Source organism: Typopeltis vanoorti, chromosome 4 (genome assembly GCF_054136105.1).
Source record: "Typopeltis vanoorti isolate ZY-2024b chromosome 4, IOZ_Tvanoo_1.0, whole genome shotgun sequence".
Classification (NCBI taxonomy): Eukaryota; Metazoa; Arthropoda; class Arachnida; order Uropygi; family Thelyphonidae; genus Typopeltis; species Typopeltis vanoorti.
In genome coordinates this window covers 128,951,704-128,975,075 of record NC_143552.1, presented here as the reverse complement: position 1 = coordinate 128,975,075, position 23,372 = coordinate 128,951,704, and the positions used below count along the sequence as shown (strand labels likewise).

The following is a 23,372-nucleotide window of genomic DNA, read 5'->3' as shown; positions in this document are numbered from 1 at the left end:
TGTTGACAACTTTATAAATGCTTTCATTTGATAACGACGACTTTTTACCCACGCCGGAAGCAGAAGATTCATCATCCGTCAGTACCGACGACGAAGCAGGTGCTACCTGTCTTACTGTACATTCTTAGTTTGGGTACCATATACATAAACGATGTACGATATAAAATAAAATTATGGGATGGAAATATTTGGATTCTGCATTCTACTCTAAAATGCATTAGAATCGTAAATTAACTTCAATTACAAACCAAAAAAAAAAAAAGTTAAGTGATAATTGTGATAATAGTGAGTGTCGTACCCTGAGGATATGAGGAGTTGAATTTGGAATATTTCCATATTAAGAATTATTTCGGCAAGTTTTTAAAATGACTTGCATTTCGTATTGCCATACCAATGAGTACTGAACAATGCGCCCTTAAAGATTATTGACTACTTAGAATTAAAGTATGCACACCCCATGGATTGCGATACCATTGAAACCATCTAGAATCTAATCAGGTTTCTTGTTTGTTGCAGGTTGCAGGGCTCTCCAAATCACGTCAGCACAACTGCTTCGGGCAGCCGACTGCGTCCCGTGGAGCTGGTATTCAGGGACGTGTGTGTAACATGCGACGGGAAGAGGATCCTATGGAACATCAGCGGTTTGGTGCGGCCAGGGGAGGTGCTAGCGGTCATGGGACCCAGCGGTAGGTCATGCCTTATCATTCATTCCATGTTCCTTTAGCAAAGAAAAAAAAAACGTACTGTCTGTCTGTATTTTAATATGTGGGTGTTGTGGGAGGGAACAGAGGGATGGGGGAAACAATATCTACTTATATTTAAATGTTGTTGAAAGAACTAATTTATTATTTAGCCATTGGATATATGTGATCTTTTGATCCTGGAAAGTGACTTCTTTCTACGGTATAATATCGCTGAGGACGAAACGTGGCCTCACTATTATAAACAAACGACAGAATTCGAAATGGAAACACATTGACATCCCAGTGTGAAGAACAAAACTCAATGATTGAACATTTCCAAATTGAAGTAAATGTAAGAGTATTGTCACATCGATGTTATTATGCGACAACCCCATTTCCATGCCGTGAACCAAATTGTGGAACCACACCAGACGTTATGGCTTGAGGTCTTATAGCATTCTATGTATAGTTCCAAGTTCTGTCGGACTCGCACCTGTTTAGATCACTCAGTAGGGCCTTGAAAAGCTGTCATTTTGCCAGTGATGATTAAGAAGCGAAAAAGGTTTTTATGTAAACATCATGCTAAAGATCATTGGTATACGATATATATAGTTATCTTATTGTGAAATAGATTATTTGACAAATGTGGCAACTATTTCAGAAATAAAAACAAAAATATAAAAATACATTAGTTTATTAATGCTTAACATCAGCGGAATAACCTATTCATACGATTTTATTTATACCGATTTGTCACCTGACGAATTTTAACTTTTTCAGGATGCAAATACTCCAATAAGACCTTTATTGTTTTCATCTGCAGATGATAACTATATACAGTATATATTATAGTTAATCAGTACTGCTTGTGTGCAATTTCTGTTCTGAATGAATATTTTTATAATACAATATTGGAAAGTGAACCTAGTCTCGATTCCTTCAATGAAATCACTATTGCACAGGTGATGTGTGAGGATTTTTCCTCACTCTGTTCTCTGATTCCGCTTATTCCAAAGACATTCTGGGCTTCATTCAGGTCAAAACCATTAAACAATAGCCTATATTCTATTTCGTTTTCCTCAAACCAGATGCTTATGAGACAAGTTGTATGGAAGGAAATATCATTGTGCTAGAACACGAAGGCTCCATGGAATTATCAGATTGCAGACAGCATATATTTGTCTAAAATGTCACTCCATGACATGGCACCGAAGATGTTCTACTCTGTAAGCAACATTCTTTTTTTACGAACTATAAGAAGCCGCTGTGCACATTTTTGAAACACGACGGCTACCACCACTACCACTCCTATCATTATATAACCTGCCTTGTCGATTAAAAGGATCTATTTCCATTATTTCGACATTTACCTCTCCAAATGGCATTTGATGTTTGTGTGTATTAGACGAGGCGTGTAAGCCAGAGCTCTAATAGGCGAACTAAGACGGTACTCGCTAAAAACAGCAACTTCATTGCGTATTGTCATCTTTATTTCTGAATAAAGACCTCACATTTTGTAAATTCTGCTTTGGGATGATGCAGACACCTTCTTCAGGGATCAATCGATATCATTCAGTTTTATTTTTTACCAGACCGTTTCCAGATATATCCTCGGCTCTCATATTTTGATAACATGATTGACAGTTTTAACTATTCTAACCTGTTGCGGTATTACCTGTTAATTGCGGATATTTCATCTTACTTTGCAGTTCATATTAACGATTATTTTATACAAATACGCCGTAAAGTTTATGTATGTATATTGATTAGCTAATCATCGAGACATGGTCTCCAGGAGGTCCCGGAAGCATTCCATAGTTTCATGCTGTTTCAACTGCATCCCACACTGGAGTGCAGTTAATCCATATAATTCCACCTCATATGCGTTTGTGTACCAAATAAATTTCAATTTAGAAAGCAAACAATATTTTTTCTGTAACTTTTACTAAATCCCCGTTGTTTAAATAATTGTTTTGTTATTTAGTTGCTGTTTCTAATACCGTATATTCCAACAGATCAAAGGCATCTTATTTCGAAGTAAAAATAAAGGTTATTTAAATAATAAAATATAAAGCTGTGTCATTGCTTGTAAAACAATCAGCTATCAGCTAACGTCTTTTATTTCCTTATAGGAAGTAGGCGAGTCCTTTATATCCTATCTAGCTTTTGGAGACTGAGTGGGCAGTTCAATCTCCACCGGTGGCCAATCAGAGATAGCTATCACTAATTATAACAGCCACCGATGAAGAGGCTGGAAAACAAGTGCTGCCATCTCTTGGTACCTAACCCTAACAAGATATGTTACTGTCTGAAATAATGTGGGTAATATGGTCGATTTTCTTGAGTTTATTGGATAAAAAACCCGAGTTTCCAGGAGGAAAAACCCGCTTGCCTCTGCCAAAGATCGACTAACTCGAGAATCGGTCGAAGAAAGGCTTAGAAAAAGTTCATCCAGTCGAGGACTAGACTTGAACTTAAGTCTGACTTCGAGCGACCAAGCGCAGAGGACGCAGGCGTCACTCCACTAAGCTACACAGGCCTATTGTAAAACAAAAGTAGCAGTAATACTTTTCGAAGTAATCTGTATTTATATTTACTTCCTTGAACCAAATGAAAGAGAGTTTGCTTCTATTTTCCTCTTGTTATTATTGAACGTCTATACTTACAAGATTAATGTAGGTAATTTAATGTATGTAAAATGAATATTTTCTTTAAAAATAAAGTAAAAAAAAATCCGGTGAAATTTGCAAATTTTCTAAATATATAGTGTGCGAGATAATATACTGAGTATTAATTTTGTCCTGAGTATAATTCTATAGTATTAATTCTATATATGTCCTTTAAATGTTTCTTTCAAGGATAGAAAATTTGTAAATTTCAACCAGAATTTTATTAATAATTTTTAAATGAAATTGTCGTTTTCATCAGTATATTATGTTAGAAAAACATTCTCCCGTTTGAGTGTTTCTGTAATATATCAATCACTGAGCTGTACAAATAAAAAACAGTGTAACATGCAATTTTGTTATACAAGTAATCTTTTGATTTTTAACATAATATGCTTTACCATTATATTGCTTCACAACAATTTGTTGGGATGTATATAAGTGCAGGATATTTTAATTATATTAGATGGTTAAGTAAGGTCGACTCAGGTGTAAGTTTGAGAAAAAAAAAAAAACTTTATTTTTGACAAAAAAAAATGCAAGCAAAATATTAGCTGCTTTGTGAATAAGTCTTTCACATAAGATTTATGCGCACAAAGTTAATTACTTAGCTTAGAACTTAGCTTAGAACTCCAACATACCTCGAACTGACTCCCATGTTAATGTTAAAACATCAGCGAAGAAAATTAATCGCATTTAGCATGCAATACGACGTATTGATTTGATTTTGTCATTGCTTGCTTTTACTTTTCAGCGCTGGAAGAAAAAAAATATTAACATTGGATTTATTTTCTTTTTTGAAGGCTCTGGAAAGACGACACTGTTGAATGCTCTTGGTGGCCGGCTTAAGGTGGATTCTGGTCGTATTACTCTTAATGGGGAGGTTCTCAATAAACAGCTGAGGAGGAGGATATGCTATGTTTTGCAACAAGATGTCTTCTTTCCCGACCTCACTCTTCGTCAGACGCTTATGGTAAGATGACGAAATATCTCCATTATATTGTTATTGTTTTGTTAAATATTAGTAAAATGTAAATTACCCAATTATCTTTTCTTTTCTTTTGATATAATTTATTTATATCTAAGAAGACATATTAAAGTTCGTAGGCCAACTTTTTTTTTTTTTTTGTGAAACCAGATTAGCCTTATTTACACGATATATAAATAGTTTAGTTTACTTTCTCTTCCTTCCTTCATAAAGTATCAAGTCAAAATGATATCCATGTACACAAAACCATCATTCCTTGTCAGGAAAAGTACATAAAAAGTAGACCCCCCCCCTTTTTGCCCTTAAGTAACTCCTGGAAGACGTGTAATGTAGAAAGTTCTTTCTTCCCCATGGATGGCAATAAAATGGGTAGGGAAACGCCTCTAGATTGATTATAAAAAATGATAATAATGAGACCTAAATAGCTTCTGAAATGAATCGCAGATGGTTCCTGTCGGCGCAGTTTGAAACAGAAGGACTCAGTTGGTCTAAATGGAAAGGGGAAAAAAATTCCACATGGGTAGATGATGTGGTGTCATTACTGTTTTTTTTTTTTTTTTTTTTTTTTTTAACCCTCAGTCAACTTTCAGGTGTTTGCTTGACTTCATAACAGGTATGCAACCTGCTAATTTCTCAATTTAAATATGGCATGGATATTTGAAATGCCCTGGCATTCTTTTGTCACCGATATACATCAGCTAGCCTAGCAAATGAACAAGTTGAGCAGGTTTATATAAATACTTGGAGTAAATCTCCAGGACAAAATGCATCCTGTACCCTAACCCTTTCACATTAAGGTCTCTCGCATGAAGAATTCTTGCTATAGGTAGCCCTCTCCGTGGTGGTGGCAGTGTATCCAGCTAGAGCGCAAAGGGTGTGTGTGTGGGGGGGGGGGGGATTAACATCTATACATTCTGAATGAAGTCATTTTTTCAAAGCTAATTCCCATAGTATCCAAAAATCACATTTCGTGTAATGATAAATTGCTTTTGTTGATATGTTCATGATTCAACTCAAAATATGAACAAAATTTTGCGAACTAAATTTTCTTCCTATCTATTCATCTTTTTTCTTTTCTTTTTTTTTTTTTTTTTCACATTTTTGGAACAACTTCCATTCAAATACATTTCCCAAAATGATAATACAGATATTGTGGCGGTAGTTGACGTTGTTAAATCTTATGGTTCTTGTTTTGTTATGAAGAATGAAGAATTAGCAGTGTATGGAGTGCCCTCCTGCGATGAGTGCCTTTGGACAATCTTTCACGTTTGGACTTGACGTATAAAGAAATAAATCATTTTCACTTTGAGTACTTTGAGTGTTAACCTCAATGGCTTGTCACGGTCAACTTGGCTTCTTTGAAACCTAATTGATGCTCTAATAGGGTGGTTAGTACTATCTGTATAGCGTATTATGACTGCTAATTGCGTAGTGTTCTTCTGACCAGTTTGCCTGTTTGGCAGGATGCAAAACTGGACTTTCAGGGAAGGAAATCCCACCATATGAGACCGAAGCTCACCTTCATTTGAAAAGTTCTGATACATAAGTTCTTCGCTTTCTAGACCAATAAATAACATAAAATAAGATAAAAATAAACTTTCAAAAATTCTTAGATAAACCTTAAAGAACTACAATTGGGTTATTTAAATCAAATATAATTATTAAATATTGTGTGCTGTGAATTTAATACTTTTGCTTAAAAATTAAGTATTGTTTTATTCCTCATATTTAATCCTGACATTACACACGATACAGTTATTTTTGTGTCATATTTTAAGTTGCTATATCACGTTATAGCAATGGTTATTAAGAGAAAATAATTTAATTGAGAATTACTAATTTGATATTGTAAACTATGGTAACATCTCTTAAAAATCATCAATGGGCAGTTCATTTTGTTCTTTTTCTCATCGTTTTTATCAACTAGCAAACTGATCCATGAATTTTATCTGTTATAAACTTTTGCACTAATTGTAAGTATCGCGGTTGTATCTATTGTATATCTGAGTATAGAGAAATGAGAATTAGCGGATAAGAAATAGTTAAAAAAAAGAACTTCTTGTTATTAACAGAAGATAATTGGTTGAAGCCAAGCTGGTATCATTTTAGTGTCTGTCGGGTTAACCTCATAGGGCTGCAGGGCCTGACTGACTTGAACTAAAAAAAAAAAAGAAAAAAAAAGACAATTATGGATGTAAATTACAATATATTTATACTTTTAATTAGATAAGTTGATTGAATCAAATCAGTTTAATTGATCATTATTTAAATACATATCCAATAATTAAATTATGATAATTTAATTTATTATTTTATTATCATGAACGATTTCCTATTCCGGTTAGGTTAACTTTAGAGGATCGGCGATGCTAGTTTATGAAAATTCGCTTTATTTAAACATTGATACTTATAAGACTTATAAGTATCAATACATGAACTTATAAGTTAAAACTTATAAGTTCATTTATAAACTTATTTGAACTGATTTATTTTATATGAATAAATACACTCGCTATCGTTGGATTAATTGTGAAAACTTCAAATCGAAAATTAAAACATTTGCTATTTCTTCACAATATATTTTAATTTCTTAAATTCATTTATTAATAGTACGACTCAGTCTCTCTCTCTCTCTCTCTCTCTCTCTCTGTAACGTTTCGTCCATTTTAGCAAACACATTTGAAGACTATCTGTTATTTTATGACATCATTGTTCCAAGTGACCAATCCTAGTCACATGGCTGACATCTCAAGAACATAAGTAATTCGCCCTGCTGATCTTCCATTATAGTGTAGCATAACCAAACATGATGAGATTTACAAATGTCGACAGTTTGGCACTAATTTTTTGCTTCCACCCTGCTTACATATTTATAATCTATTATGTTTTGTTAATTTGGTTAACGCCCTTCTCTTGTTTTTTTTTTTTTCTCCTTCTGTCTTGTATCTCTCCAGCTGCCTTCATCATGACTCACAAGAGTTCACCTCATTACTGTCGCTACAAAAAGAGATTTACTGTCAGTTTTGTTTTTGCTCTTTAGCGAACTGATTATAACGCACTTTTAATGACTGTCTCATCCCTGTGTGTGTGTGTGTGTGTGTGTGTGTGCGTGCGTGTGCGTGTGCGTGTGTGTGTGTGAGAGAGAGAGAGATCATTTTTATTATTTAATGACTGATTCGTTTTTCCCAGTGACAACTAGAATGTGTGGATGAAAAATTAAGCCTGGATAAGGGTCGAATGCAAAAGTTGAATCAACCTGAGCTCTGCTGCAGTGATTACATTCCTATTTCTCTCCAAATAAAAGTACGTATTGCTATAGAGTTTCAGCCCTGTTTAGTGTTCGACTCTTACCTGACCTGAGAAGTTGCTAAAAGTGAGGCAGGAGGAGAATGATTGCAACTTCTTTGATCTAAGTCGCGTGTCAGTTGCACAGACGTATCCAGATTTTTTGGCGTTTAGACTAAGGAATAAGTGAAGTTACTGCAGAAATTCTGCCATATTATACAAACATCACAACTACTACGTAATCATGGGGGAAAACTTTCTAGTATAGTTTATTTAATTATTATTTTTTTTTTTTTATCAAAAACACAGAAAAAGAGTTTTCAGCTAATTCTAAAGCTGGAAACGGGACATTAGTCAGTAGGTAACACTGCCCAGCCCACGCTGTCAAACCCGATTGTGCTACTTTTAGTTAGGAGTTCGGTCAATGACCGGAACAGTGAGGAACGCTGGAAGTGCGTTGCTCTTAAGCGAGCCGCTAACCTACAACCCAAGTCATCAACAAAGCACCTAATTCCCCGCTCTTACCTTACATGCATATAATTTATTTTCATCTGTGACCTGTTGAGATGATATTGATCGATATTCTCCCTCGAGGGCATCGCTGCAATCTTTGTTCACTTATAACTGGTTTTCACTTTCACTATTCAAAGTGTAAACTCTCTATTTAGAATTCCCAGCTGTGAATGGGTGTTTAAATTTAAAACGGTGTTGCTGATATTAAGAACAGATATCCACACAGTGTTATTTACCTATGTTTATACAAGAGCATTTCCGCTTGCTCCTTTACACTGCAATCTCCCACTCTGTTTTTTTTTTTCTAGTTTATAAATAGCTTTTATGCAAGTGATAGCTTAGTGACAATTTCTGGATTTGTTTATAGAAAGATAGTCTTTCTACGAATGCCCACCTGATGACCGAGTTGTAATTCAAGCTGCTTTTAATGCTACTCTTTTTTCTATACTCATCCAATTAAATCAGTATCTTATATGTGTAATTAATATGAAAAGTTACGTAAAAGTGCCTGAAATGCAAGAATTATCTACTGACCGGCTAATTCGCCTTTAGTCAAAAGAGACCAGATAAAGGTTTCTCACGTCAAAGACGGGAACCGAACCCAGGTCTTTCCGACCAAAGAGCTTCGTTTATACCACTGACTGAGCTACGGAGGCTCGTTTAAAAGTATACAATAAGCATATCTCTAAGCACAACTAACTAAAAAAGACAGCATTGTTTGTATATTAAAATTAAGTTTGCTCAAAGTCCAAAAATATCAGCTGAATAGAAAAACATTTTAGCTTTTTTTTTATATCTTCATGGTTTTCGGGTTATTTATTATTAATTTTTTAATTTCATGGTGACTTGCAATAACGTAAAATTATCCGCACCTCATTTCCGAGTTCATGCACGTGTGGCAAAATGCTGTAGCGCCAGAAATGCCTGACCCTTGTATGTAAGGATAGCTGCTGGTTGTGCTCCCATTTCCTCATAAGAAACTCGAAATAATCGTGATTTCAGCTCACGTGATCTTATAAAATTCACATTTATTACCTGGTTTAAAACTCCGTGCAATACAGAGATCCTGGTCTAACTTGCTGTTTAGCGGACAGAGGTTGAATTGAAAAAGAAGAAAAGATGGGAGTGGACTTTAAGTTCTACTTGACATTAGCATTCCCCCACCTTATATAAGTCCCAATAAATTCTTTGAAAATAAGAAGAAAAATCTCTCTCCCATTTCCTGTTCAACCACTGCTGCTTTAATACTTACTTTACTCCTGCACGCTATCCCACTAAGCCCATCAGCGCCATCTATATATTCAAGATAATATATATTTCTATATATTTCAATAATTATGAAGGCGTATTAGAAATCTCCTCATCTGTCGTTTGGTTCCCAGTTCAGGACACCTCTTTATTTTAATTAACTGATTCTTCTGTCGGAGTGATTTCAAATTGGAAATATTATAATAAAACTGTTTTAATATAGCTGAGCTAAGTGGATCGTAGTGCTGTACAGGGGATTTAAGCTGATTTCGGCTAATTCCGAATAATTTTTTTTTTTTCGTTATTCGAAAATGTTCTTATTCTTATTCAATAATAATAATAATAATAATAATAAAAAAAAAATAATAATAATAATAAATTTATTATTTTAAAGTTTGATGGTAATCATGCATCCACGAAATGGATGCCAGTACATTTTTTTTGTCTCCTCCCCTTTTTTTTTTTTCTGTTTGTCTTCAATAGGTCCAAATCGAATCATGTTTTCAAGCACGAGCGGAGCTGATTTATCATTTTTAACCAATTGATTCTCCGAATCTTGGAACTTTACGTCGTTTTTGCAGATATTTTATTTGAAATATATATATATATATATATATATATAATTTCCTTTAATCTAAGTTTGTTTTTCTGTAAAGAGAATTTGATGCTTTAACATGTGATGGTTCGACTCCATTTAACGCACGTTTTAATTAAATGCAACATAATAATTGATATGAAATGTTTTTTTTTTGAACAAAACAGAGAATCACCAAGCAAAGTTTATAAATTGCGGCGGTATTACTAAATGCCAACTTAATATCGAGTGGCAACATCGTATTTTTAGAAATCAGGGATATTGTTTGAGTGTTCTAATATATTTCAAATAATTTCTCGTGTAGTTATATTAAACATTTTTCAATTTTTTTTAAAAAAATATTTTTATTTAAAAAAAATTTAAATGTTCAAGAATATAAAGGATGTTATGCCATCCGTGGAACAGACGAAAATAAATCGACCGGTCATATTATCCTTCTCACAACAGTTTCAAACACACTTTTCAAGGCTACTGGTTATAATTTGAATAGCAGCATGAATTCGTATAATTTTCATTTCTAACGTGAGATCTTCCAAATATTTGCATTCAGATGGCCGCCTAATTTTGTCCTTTGTTCCATGCAGACATTAGGATTCAATACAGTAAATGACAATTTCAACAGGATTCAAGCGACTGTAGTTGTGTGAAACAGGATTTGTTTAAAGGCAAGAATTATATTTCCTATCCTATCTAAAAGTCATTAATCTCTAAATCACACAGCAACTCAAATGACATGGAAGAAACGTTATTAAATTTTGATCTGTGTTAACTTGAATTTGAGAAGAGCGCTAAAGACAAAAGGTATTAACAAACTGCAGTCCAATTTACTTGCAGAATGGATTATTTGTGACCCATGACACTATCCCCAGAATATAACTGTTCTTGAGAAGGTAATTATTATTACTAGTTATTGTTTTTTCAACCAATGTTTTTACTAAAGCCTGCCTTAATATTTTCTCATAACTCTACAAACCAAAACTCCAGTTATATATAATTCAATTAAATGCGGACATAATGTGTCACACGTCAACTAATCTGTACATACGCCTGTATGTATATACAGGGTGTCCCAAAATTCACGCAAGATTTAAATTTAGCGCCATTTGTGCGGTAAAGTGTTGCCAACGAGAAAAAAAAGACAGCGTGACAGCTGACAGTGAGGGTTATTAAAAATGGAGCGCTACACGAAGGAACAACGCATTTTCATTGTTGAGCAATATTTTAAAAATAATGAAGGTTTGACAGCTACAGTTCGCAATTTTCGTACAAAATATGGTCGGAATAATGATTTAACTTCATCAACTGTGAAAAGATTAATTAAAAAATTCAAGGAAACTGGATCAATTAGTGATCTTATACACTCTGGCCGTCCTTCAACAAGTCGTTCAACAGAAAACATCGAAGCAGTTCGTGAGAGAGTTGCTGAGAGTCCAGGAACATCAATTCGGCACCGTGGTCTTGAATTGGACATTTCGAGAAGCTCTCTACAGCGTATTCTCACGAAAGATTTGCATCTTTATGCTTACAAAGTTCAATTGACTCAAGAACTGAAGCCTACTGACCACACACAGCGAAGAGAGTTCGTTGAATGGATTATGGAACAACAACAAGTGGATGCTTATTTTTCGAACAAAATCATCTTCAGCGATGAAGCTCATTTTCATCTTGATGGCTTCGTTAATCGACAAAATTGTCGCATTTGGGGTTCAGAAAATCCACGAGTGATTGTTGAGAAACAAATGCATCCACAACGTATCACTGTTTGGTGAGGATTTTGGGCTGGAGGCATCATCAGTCCATTCTTCTTCGAAAATGCGGCTGGTAAGGCAATAACAGCTAATGGCGCTCGCTATCGCGACATGATAATCCAGTTTTTTGTGCATAAATTGCAAGATATGGATGTGGACGACATGTGGTTTCAACAAGACGGTGCCACATGCCATATAGCCCGAGAAACAATTCAATTACTGCATGAGTCATTTCCTGGTCGTGTAATTTCCTGTTTTGGTGATCAGAATTGGCCGCCCAGATCATGTGACTTAACGCTGTTGGACTTTTTTTGGGGTTTTTTTTTTGAGGTCTAAGGTTTATGCCAACAAGCCCACGACCACCCACGCCTTGAAGGAGGAAATTGAGCGCTGTATCAACAAAATTCAGCCACATTTATGCAAAACGGTCATGGAAAATTTCGACAAAAGAGTGCGTATGTGCCAGCAAAGCCGTGGAGGCCATTTACCCGTGCATAACCCTATACTGTATATTTTATGAATCAATAAGAAATTACAATTTTTGATTAAAAACCTGTGTTTTCTATCAAAATTACTTCTTGCGTGAATTTTGGGACACCCTGTATATGCGTGTGTAGACGTACATACACTGATTGTTTTCTTCGCTTCTTTTTATTCACACAGTACTGTTTTACTACTGCACACATCACCTTGCATTCACATTCCCTGATCCTACACCGTAACCACTTGCGCTTGCAGTAATCACTGTGTAAGGTTTTCGAGCAGTGTAAGATTAGTATAACTGAAAGATGAATTAAACACAAGGAATGTCTGAACGATGAGGAATGAATGGAATTAAATATCTTCGAAAAATATAATAGTTTACTGGTGGAGAATTGATGTTATAAATAGATATAGTTCACTCAGCTGATGGAGTGACTAAAACGAATTAATTCTTTCCAAATATTACCATTTGCTGATCATATCATTACTTAAAACAGATATCTAAAAAGATTCCCCAAAAAAGTACTGATAATATGGGTGTATGGAAGTAAGTGCCCGCTTATTCAGGGTATATGTATATGGGGGGGGGAGAAGAAAGGAAGGTGTGACAGTCTTGTTTAAATGCGCATTCTAGGGAGTCTTCGTTTTTTTCTGGGTAAATAAGTGAGTGACGAATCATTGGTATACTTGAGAGCGACCTTTCATATTTGTACAATAGGTCAACGCCAAAAGCACACTGAATGAGCTTAACCATTCCTACAAACAACTGAGAAGTCATTGACGCGCAGGCTATACCAGAAGCAGGTGCCTTTGCTGACAGTGACCCCGTGAACAGGCCGTCTGCACCGTGGGGACTCCCCCGTTTTCTGGTGTTGGTGGCCGTCGCTGTTGTGCCGCCGGTCTTCAACCCCAGAATGACGGCGTTCTAGGAACCACCAGTCAAGGGAATAGTTCCCGGTACAGGGTCGACTCTTAGCGTTCCAATCGAGCCTCACTAGACAGTAGATTCCCATGTTCAGACTTAAGTAACGGGGTAAAAGACCTACGATTATTCTTTCTTTTAGTAGAATGAATGAAGTTGGATATCGAGGTGCATCCTACCTTCCCCCCCCCCACTCATTACCTGGCATTTCGACGCACTAGAAGTTCGATGACCCAAAACAATCACGAGCACTCGAAATCTCAGCTTACTGAGTTTGATCTATTTATATATAGATATACATCACTGTAGGGAAGATTCTACTGGGATGCTGGCCTTATAATGGAGATAATAGCAGCAAAACTGAGAGAATGGATTTTAGAATCCCACAGACAAGGAAATGGACCATGACAAAGAGGAAGCACAGGCTAACTGCATAGCAATATAACACAACTCGTTCCCCCTCTGTCCTTGCTAGAGGGGAAACGAACAAAAGAAACAAACAAAAAAATACACGAAAACTTAAGATGGTATTGGCCTCATTTTCTTTTGGCCGGACAGACATACCGCTAAAATGAAAAGAATGACAAAGAGAAATATGTTAAGACTTTTCTGTTGTGATTTTTTTTTTCAACTCTTTTCACATGCACCAGGCTATTAGCATCGATCTATCTGTCCATCTGCCGACATATAAACAGGCATGCGCAATGCAGTTTTTTTTTTCCAGTATGAATGTAGGATAAATAAATGCCTAAAATAGGACCACAAATTTTGTTTGATGGCGAAAACACCCATTTTTTTTCATTATTTTTTTTCCTTCCGGTATTTACTTGAACGATTCAGTTCATCAGTCTGTATAAAATTATAAAATGTGTACATGATGAGTATTCATTTATGAAGGGTTTCTGAAAAAACAAACAAAAAAAAATTTCAAACATAGAAAGGTATTCCAACATGATAAACAGAATGTCCTGAAATCAATTATACTTCTTTCTTCTTTGTTCGCGTGTATCAATATTCTAGGCACGTATTCTTGGTTTCCCTTTCACTCAAGTGATGTCGTTGTTTTACTGATTTTGAGTATTTTTTTTTTTTTTCTTTCTACCTTTCCCTCTTGGCCAAGTGGCCTGTTTCGATCTCGGCCGATTGTTTCATTGGTCTATCTGTGTTTCTTCATCCTTTTGGTCTGTAATTAGTCACCTTTCATAGGACTTTCGTTCCGGCGTTCTTTCAATTTATTTCTGTATTTTTCTGTTGCTTCCATTATTAGTGTCTAGTTTAATTCTTTCAGTATGTCTTCATTGCTTTTACTCGTATATCGTAGACAGATAGCCGATCTACTTAGTCACTTCTGATAATTGGACGCATGGTTACCAGTGATGTTGATGACTTCGGGAGAGACAGAGAGAGTACGACAGATTAATTGTCACCATCTTTCTTGCGTTCCTAAACCTAGCTGATATTATTGTCCAAAACAGATCTGCTGTCAGTTTTTCTGAATTGCGAGATTAAAACAGAGTTTCCGACAGAAGAACGCCTTCTAGCAGCAAAATATGACTAACCCGGAAACCATCTATAGAAAAGGTTTCTCTAGTCGGCGAATCGAAAGAACCTCCAGAATCGAAAGTATAAAGGTCCTTCTTCTTTCATTCTAGCAATGGAACCATAAACGTTTCCACAAACGTACACAGACACTTGGATCCATATTAAGTATGTAAAATAAATTACACATTAACTAAAGTACTTTTTTGGGAAGAAAGTATTTATTAAAATATACTATCACAATAAATACTTACTACAAAACCGTTTATGGGAAACAACTTCCAAATTTTGATTTCAGCATTTCCAAAATGTGATAATGATATTATTATTAGACCTCCAAGGAGTCATGAACTCGTCGAGGGACGACATACATCACCCACACCAGCTGCAATACCTTCTCTTAAACTCACTGATACTGGATGCACTCAGTATTAGTGTCTAGTTTAATTCTTTCAGTATGTCTTCATTGCTTTTTACTCGTATATCGTAGACAGATAGCTAATCTACGTACTTCAATAGTCAAACTGTTCCACTCACTCAAGATTCTCCGAGAGAAAAATTTAGCTTTCCCTTCTTTCTTAACCACACACAAACTTAACTTCCATGGATTTCCCCCTTGTCCTGTCCCCACCTTCCATATAATGGAAAATTTTATACAACATCATCTTGTCTTTTGTTGTCTAGGGGTATTCATTATCAATTCTGTAACCATAAGGAAGTGTGAGGGATTGTGTGGGATTTCCCACCATGAACGTGCGTCACTGCCCCACCAAACATTCCACTGTATATTTCTTAAAGAAAAATACGATTCATCAAGACAACACCTTACAAGTTAATCTACTTGGAAGCATGCCGTATCTGTAGGTGTGAATGGGGAGAATGAGATAATGCAGGTGATAAAAAGTAAGGAATATTACAATCTTTAAATAGCAGTCATAAATTAACACGTGTTCTTGGCTCAAAGTAATTATATCATCACTTCTCTCTTTTTCTCGTCTCTCTTATGTCCAAAATCCGACAAGGCAGCGTGTAATGAAAGCTAAAAACTTTTAAGTGCAATGTTTTTGGTTATTTAAATAATTTAATAACACAATTTTATACAGGCTAGTTTAACGTTAGAAGGTCTGCATAACCAAATTGCTCGAGAGAGAGAGAGAGAGAGAGAGAGAGAGAGAGAGAGAGGGAGGGAGGTCAAAATCATATTGGTAGCTAATTGTGATATTTCTAATAGGTTTGTGCATGCAGGAAATGTGACTGAAGGTGTTTACAGTGTTTGATTAATTCCTGGTTGTCCTGTGGCGTTACTTTAACAGAAATTTATTTGTATTACTCAGTATATGGTATCTACCAATGTCTGGACGAGATGTAGTGCCAATGTACGTGAACACAAACTGTATTTACTGTCATTGTTTAAAAAAAAAAAAGTGCAGATTAAATGAGATTAATCAGAGAAATTTTTATTTTCCTTGAATTTACACTTCTCTGTCCTTGGAAGATCTAAATATCACGAGTACTTTTTGGCGTAGTCAGTAACAGTGGTATCAGATAAGCTTCGACTTTCAACCTAACTTTCATTCTGAAAATGACATCCCCGTCTCCATGTTGTGGTACTTTGTTTTATGTTGATCAACTAGTTCTTTGTAATTTTTCGCTTTGTTACCTCAAAATTCTTCAACAACGTCTGCGAATAATTTCTTGGCTTCTAGTTCTGTTTTAGTTACATTTTTTGCATTTATCTTTTAATACTTCTTTGAGGTGTAACAATTTGGTGTGTGAAATATTTGAAAATATTGAAGTTAGACAAAAAAACATTCTCCCTCGATGAGTCTTTGGACTCCCTGGAGGTGTCGCATAATAATGATAATAATAAAAAAACAATGAACATGCATTCCAATACCTAACAGTGTCTTTCACCAAACCCAGCTTAATATGCAATAATCAATTAATTTTTGCATATTAAATAACCTTGGAGTCAATTAATCGCTCGTATTTTGTGTATGTTGCGCTTGTATTTTATGTTCTGTCTTCCTTCTCAAAATGGAAATTTTCGTGTTTTAGGTTTGTTATTGTGGAGAGGAGCGGATATTATTATTGTTATTTGATATTATGGCCGAAGTAACTAAATCTATCAGGTCAGTATATTGCGTTAGTTAATTGCATTTGTTTTTTCTCAGCGTCGGGTGACGATGTCAAAATGTGATTCCAACTTGTTTCCGAATTTCTATGGTTACCTTTTATTATATGAAATGTAGCATGCTCGAGTATTATGTAGGCATGTTAATAGATAGCAATGAAACTACACAAAAGTTTATTGGCCAGGAGTGTTCGGTTTAGATTGTCGTTATTATGTTAGTTAATTGCATTTTTTTTGATGGAAAAACCCCTTCCATCACCATATGTGACCAGCTGACTCGTCTTCAGTTGAAAAGCTCTTATAAAGATTCCTCTTGTCTTAGATAGGGACTCAGGCCTTTCCAACCAAATGGCATCTTCGATTCTGTGTTTTGTGCTACAGCACAAAATCCAACATCGAAGCTGTGTTTCGATGAAACACAGCCTTCGATGGAAGCTGATAAGTTCTACTGCTGAAGACAATCCAGTTTAGATTATTGTTTACATAAATTCAAATGCCTGACGAGAGTTAAATTTATTTTGTTCAGTCAGATGACTTTTGCTGCCAACTTCTAATGCTTTCATCTGATGATTTCCTATCTCCACCAGAAGCAGAAGGTTCATAATCCTTCAGTACTGCAACATTTTACATTGATGGAGAAGTTAAGAGGCAAAGGCCTTATTGCAGATTCTAAGTGTGGGTACGATATCAAATGTTTGTTTTTCATAGAAACTGCAGTGCATTATTTGAACAGAAATAACATTTGTTACATGAACTTTATCCTTTCTCTCTCTCTCTCTCTCTCTCTCTCTCCCCAAATTGCTGGTAATGTCAAACATCATAGTCAGGCTGTTCACTGAATCCATTACATCAGATTAACTTATAAGAAGTGAAGCAATTATGAGGAGTCTACTTTCTTTTTTCTTTTTCGAACTCCCTGTTTCGCTTCTAATACAATAAAAATGCGCAGCAAAGTGATGCTTCGCTGTGTAATACATGTAAACGGACCAGACCAGTAACAGTTTTTATTGCAAAATAGTTCACTTTTTTTTTAACTTTTATTACGTGATACCTCCAAAGAGCAAAAAAGAGTATACCCTACTTAATCCTCTTTCTGTATAGGACGTTGCCTGCGAATAATATTTCAGGTCTGTTAATTGCGTGTGTTCTCTGCCGATTTGCTCGTTATGCAGGATGGAAATAGTGAGTTGTTTTTTTTTTCTCTTCTCGGAAATTCGAATTTTTCATACTTGTATGAGATTGGCTAACTCACATTCATTTGAAAAAGCCCATATAAAGAATATAAAGATTCCTCTGGTCTTGAGGAGAATCGAACCCAGATCTTTTCAAATTGCACAGTGTCCTGTCGTTTTTTCAACTGCGTTGCGGAGGTAACAACACTTAATTTATAAATGTGACATAATAATAAATTTAAGAAAGAAACGAAAGCAAGCGAGTCAATGATTCCTGAGAGCATATAAGACTTAACTTAAGGTTACAATGTTCCTTGATGTAAAGAATAAATACTGTAACAAACTTTGACCACAGTAAGACAGGTTCAGAAGTGTTCAAACCGTGGCCTCTATTCATTTCTTGATTTGAGAATAAATGTAGCTCAGTGGAAGTGGCGCTTGCGTCCTCTGCTCGGACGCTCGAAGTCAGACTTAAGTTCAAGTCTAGTCGCCGACTGGAGGAACTTTTTCTAAGCCTTTCCTCGACCGATTCCCGAGTTAGTCGATCTCTGGCACGGGCAAGCAGGTTTTTCCTCCCGGAAACTCGGGTTTTTCGTCCCGTAAACTCAAGAAAATCGATCGTAGTACCCACATCATTTCAGTCAGTAACATATCTTGTTAGGGTAAGGTACCAAGAGATTACAGCAATTGTTTTCCAGCCTCTTCATCGGTGGCTGCTATAATTAGTGATAGACATAAGCAAGCTATTTCTGATTGGCTACCGGTGGCGATTGAACTGCCCACTCAGTCTCCGCAAGCTAGATAGGGTATAAAGGCCTCGCTTATTCCCTTTTAAGGGAATAATTTCCGTATGGTAGCCGGGATAAGAACAGCCCCAATGTAACTCATGCTGAAATGGGTATCCAGGGTGGGTAATGGATGGCAATGCTGTAGCCAATGAAGTTTTAACTGAAGCTCTGCTATTGCTGTTACCCTCCTGCCACGATCAGAGCTTTATATAGCTCAATAACACCCTATCCTTACATTGTTCTCTACAGATAACGGGGAATATGAAAAGCATTCTTGCTTCGCCCATCTAGCCAGTCCTTTTAAGGATTTAAGGGAATAAAAAAAAGGCGTTAGATGATTTATTTATTTATTTACAACTACAAAAAGGTGATTAATTAAAAATATTTGTTGATGTAACAGCACTCAACTTTTAAATGCCACATAATAATAAATTTAAGAAATGAAAAATTCTTCTATGACGAAAATTTTGCATTGCAGATTTGGATTCAGAACTTCAAAATACATTAGAATCGCGTAAATTAATTTCGTTATACATCCACCAAAAAGTATTAATTTGTTGAAAAGAAAAGTGTAATCACTGTAATTACCGAAGAAATCGATTTCGCTGAATTCTGTCCATATTGAATTTTTTGTTTAAATTATTTAATGACTATAAGGATTTTAAAAGTATGTCAACATTTTTCAATGCGTTCCCTTATCTCCTTCTCACAGAATGTTACACTACCCCCCCTTCCATTAGCTTGATATCATTGAAGGAAAAACCTTTATATGAGGAAAACTCAGTTTAAAATAAAATTTTAAAAAACTAAAACTCTTGAAAGCGAAAGGGAGGTGTCAGGTGTTATTAAATTTATAGACAGATTGCAGAAATATAATGAATGCTAAATATCTGTGATTCCTACCACAATCATAATTCAGCCACAGAGATTAAGACAGAGGTAGCAAAATGGTTTTAGGTTGCACAGTGTTTCATAGTGCTTTTTACAGTAATATAACAATACAGCTACATATCAACACAATATAGTTTTTAGTTGGATTGAAATGTACTATTTCTTGGATGTGGATTAATACAAAATAGATGCACGTTTGATGTCACCATATTGAACCACTTTTCTTCATCTGAAGTGGGTTCACATGCATTTCAAGATGAGATTGGAAGCTGGGAAAAGCCTTGCACAAGAAATCCGTCATTGGTGTTCCAGTCAGTGGCGCACCCAGGATTTAATCTTGGAGGGGGGGGGGGGAGTCAGAGTTGAACGGATAAAAATATTTTTATCCGTTCAACTAAAATTCGTTAAATTCATACATTAAATAAAATTCATTAGGTGATTATAAAAATTTATTTAAAGAATAAAATCCATTTTTTTTCCCTTTTTACAAAGCTCTTGAATTATTTCAGTTGTGGTTACATTAATCTCTCTGTGTATATACAGCAAAGCCAGTCCGTTCAATCGTGATTGTGTCATGGTAAATCTTAAATAGGTTTTTAAAAGGCGTAAGTTAGAAAATGACCTTTCACTGACGCATGTTGTTACCGGAAGCGTTGCAAATATTTTTAATAAGTTATAGATGTTAGGACATATCATTCTGTCACACTTTGAAACTGCATCAACGGCAGTTTTGCACTGAGCTATTGCAAACGGTTTTACAAATTTCTTATACCACAACTTGAATTCGGCGTTCAAAATTGCTGGATTTGTATAAGTCAAATCACTGGCATAAAATTCACAAAACTGACGAAAATCTTCCATTGCACTTGCTGTTGGAGCATCTTTTCCATTTGGTAGAAGAGAAAAAAATATATTTCAAAATGTTGCAGTGCCGAGTGAAACGTTCATGAAGTTGAGTAAATATTTGATCAATAAATGGAATGAAATAGTTCTCCTGAAATACTCTTCTACAGAATCGGCTGGAACATTGGACCTTAATGTTTGTTTTGATGTAGTCCTTGGCTTTTTAATGTCAATATTAAAATTATTGGTAAATTTCTTTAAATATCTTTAAATGAAGACTCTGGTGTTTCACGAATGGTGTTTAATTGAGCCATAACATCATCAACAAAATTTAGGGCAATTAAGATGTCACTCTCAGATTTTTGCATTATTTTAGACAATGGTAAGGTGTACGCAAATATTTTTTGCAAGCTAAATAAAGATATTATAAAACCAAATTCACACAATGATTTATTCAAAAGTTTTGCGTTAGAGGACGAGTCTCTGTCTTCCCAAGAAATGATTGTTTCAAGACTATGAATCACTGCATCATATAATTCCACCATGGTCATGATGGCTCCATGGCGTTCCACCCACCTAGTCTGGCAATCTCGGCGTAGTTTCTGTCTCTTAGTATCCGGTGTATATTTATCAACGAGGACGTCCTGTCTCTTAGAGGTATTGAAGAAATTGTGTACCTTTTCAATTATGCCAATGCAATTTTTTATTTCAGTCACAGATACAGCATTTCCAATTGCCAAATTCAAACTATGTGATGCACAATGAACACATAAAGTTTGTGGATATATAGCTGATATGTGAGATTGGACACTATTACACATTTCGCTCATTGATGCGGCACCGTCGTAACCTTGCCCATTTAAGTATAATTATTTACGCTTTCTAATATTTTGTCGGATAAGTTTTTTCCCGTAGTGCTTGTTACAGGAACAAATTGTAAAAATTGTTCACAAACTTTGTCATTTTCTTCGTCTATATACCTGGACACAAGGAATGATGTTCAGTGGTAGAAATGTCACAAGTTTCATCGGCAACAATTGAAAAACATTTCGCCGAATTAATTTTTTCGACCAAACGGTTCAAAATGATTTCATTACATGCATTTATAATTTGATTTTGTATGTTCCAGCTAATGTAGGTAGCGAACATACTGAACATATTAAACATTTTGTCAGAATGTTTAATATGTTCAGTTTTTGTCGCCCGCATTGATTCTGGTTCTTAACAAAGCTCGAAAATTGCCTTCATTGTCGATTGGCTCCTGTTCAAACGAAAATTCTCCATAATCACGATGTCCTCTCAAGGGTACATTTTGCCGACCACATAAAATGACTGTTTTTATAATCGGCTCTAATCGTTTCCGATTAACTGCAACTTGTGATGCACTATCTACATCAGTTTGTCGACTGATTGGAATATACATTTTCTATCTCGAATATTCTTTAGCCTTTCGTAAGTCATAACAGCCGTTATATGATATTTTGTTTTTTGATTATTATTAAATTCTTCAATGGCTTTCTTCCAATTATTATAACCTTGCGTAACCAACTGCCCAGGTGCTTCAGATTTAGATTTTCCAACATTAGCAGGTGCAAAAAAACACACAATATTTACAGTACGCACTATTTTCGACTTGAGAGTACACAAGCCATGTGAATTTTTCAAACCATGTGTATTGAAAACTTCGGTTATGGATTGCAGCACGGGTTGCAGGAAAATTAAAATTTGGTTCTGGTTTCCACAACTTTTTCACAATATCTAAATTATCGTCAGAATTAAATGTTTGTTCTTTCAAAAATGCGATGTCGTGAGAATTATTAATAACTAAGGAAGTACTTTCTTCTGGATAATTCGATGGTTTTGTCAGACGTACGATTGGGGAAACCGAATCCAAATCGGTATTGACAATATTAATAGCGCCAACATTGCTACTAACATTTGTATCATCCGTTTTTGGTTTTTTGTTTTTTTTGAAATAGTTCAATAAAATACTCTGCGTACGTTTTTCAGCCATAATTTGAAGCACAAAATCCAAAAAACAAAATAAAATCTTTTACAAATTTAACTTTAACTTAACTTCAATGTTATTGAAAAAATTATGTACGGTAAGTTACTCTTCAGAGATGGAAAGAAGTTTCAAGTTCAAGACATGCTTTTCAACAAACTCAATGCAAAATAGCACAGAATTCATGTATTCACGAGCGTATCGCACACGACTCTTATGACTGAGCATCTGCAGTAATTTGCCAATACATGATACCCGTGATCCTCTCTGGCCCGACTCAGACAGCATTTCTCACCCCAAGATCAAGTAAAATGCCTAAAACAATTCCATGGACCACTAAGTTATGTATTTTTTTAAAAAACGTATGTGGGGATTACCAGCATTTGGGAAAAACTGTGCCATTTATAACATAATAAATCTAAAAGCATGTTTTGAATATATATGGAAACATAATTAACTTGGAAGTAAACGAGTAAAAGTGTATCATCATTGAACAAAGTTTTAATTTTTATTAAACAAATAAATAATATGATATAATTATTTAAACAGTCAGTAATGAGATGGATGGGCTTCTCGGCATTGCAGAGTTGCTGGATATCTGGCTCAATATTGGCCAACTTCAGTTGAAGATCGGCACACACACTAAGCCGAATTCTGTATTTTGTTTTTATTTGAAGGAGCGATGAAAATCCTTTCTCACAAAGATAGGTTGCAGAAAACTGAATGACGATTTTCGATGTTTCTTCAGATAATTCGGGAAATTCACTTCTCAGTGAAGGCGAGATCCAGAATCGAGCCAAACCACAATCATAGAATTGCATTTTAAGTCCACTGTCACTTGAAAGCTCAATTAGCTGTTCTTTTTTCAA

The 23,372-nt window shown here is 35.3% G+C and overlaps 1 protein-coding gene across 1 annotated transcript in view; it reads left to right on the top strand.

The window, feature by feature from the left end:
- Positions 1–567: 567 nt before the first annotated feature.
- Positions 568–23,372, top strand: part of LOC150107670 (uncharacterized) — a 115,945-nt gene continuing 93,140 nt past the window's right edge. Inside the window, exons 1-2 of the mRNA XM_090391455.1 lie at positions 568–686; positions 4,153–4,322. Of these exons, the coding sequence (XP_090247581.1) occupies positions 674–686; positions 4,153–4,322 (183 nt within the window). The 5' untranslated portion in view covers positions 568–673. The remainder of the gene's footprint in view (positions 687–4,152; positions 4,323–23,372) is intronic.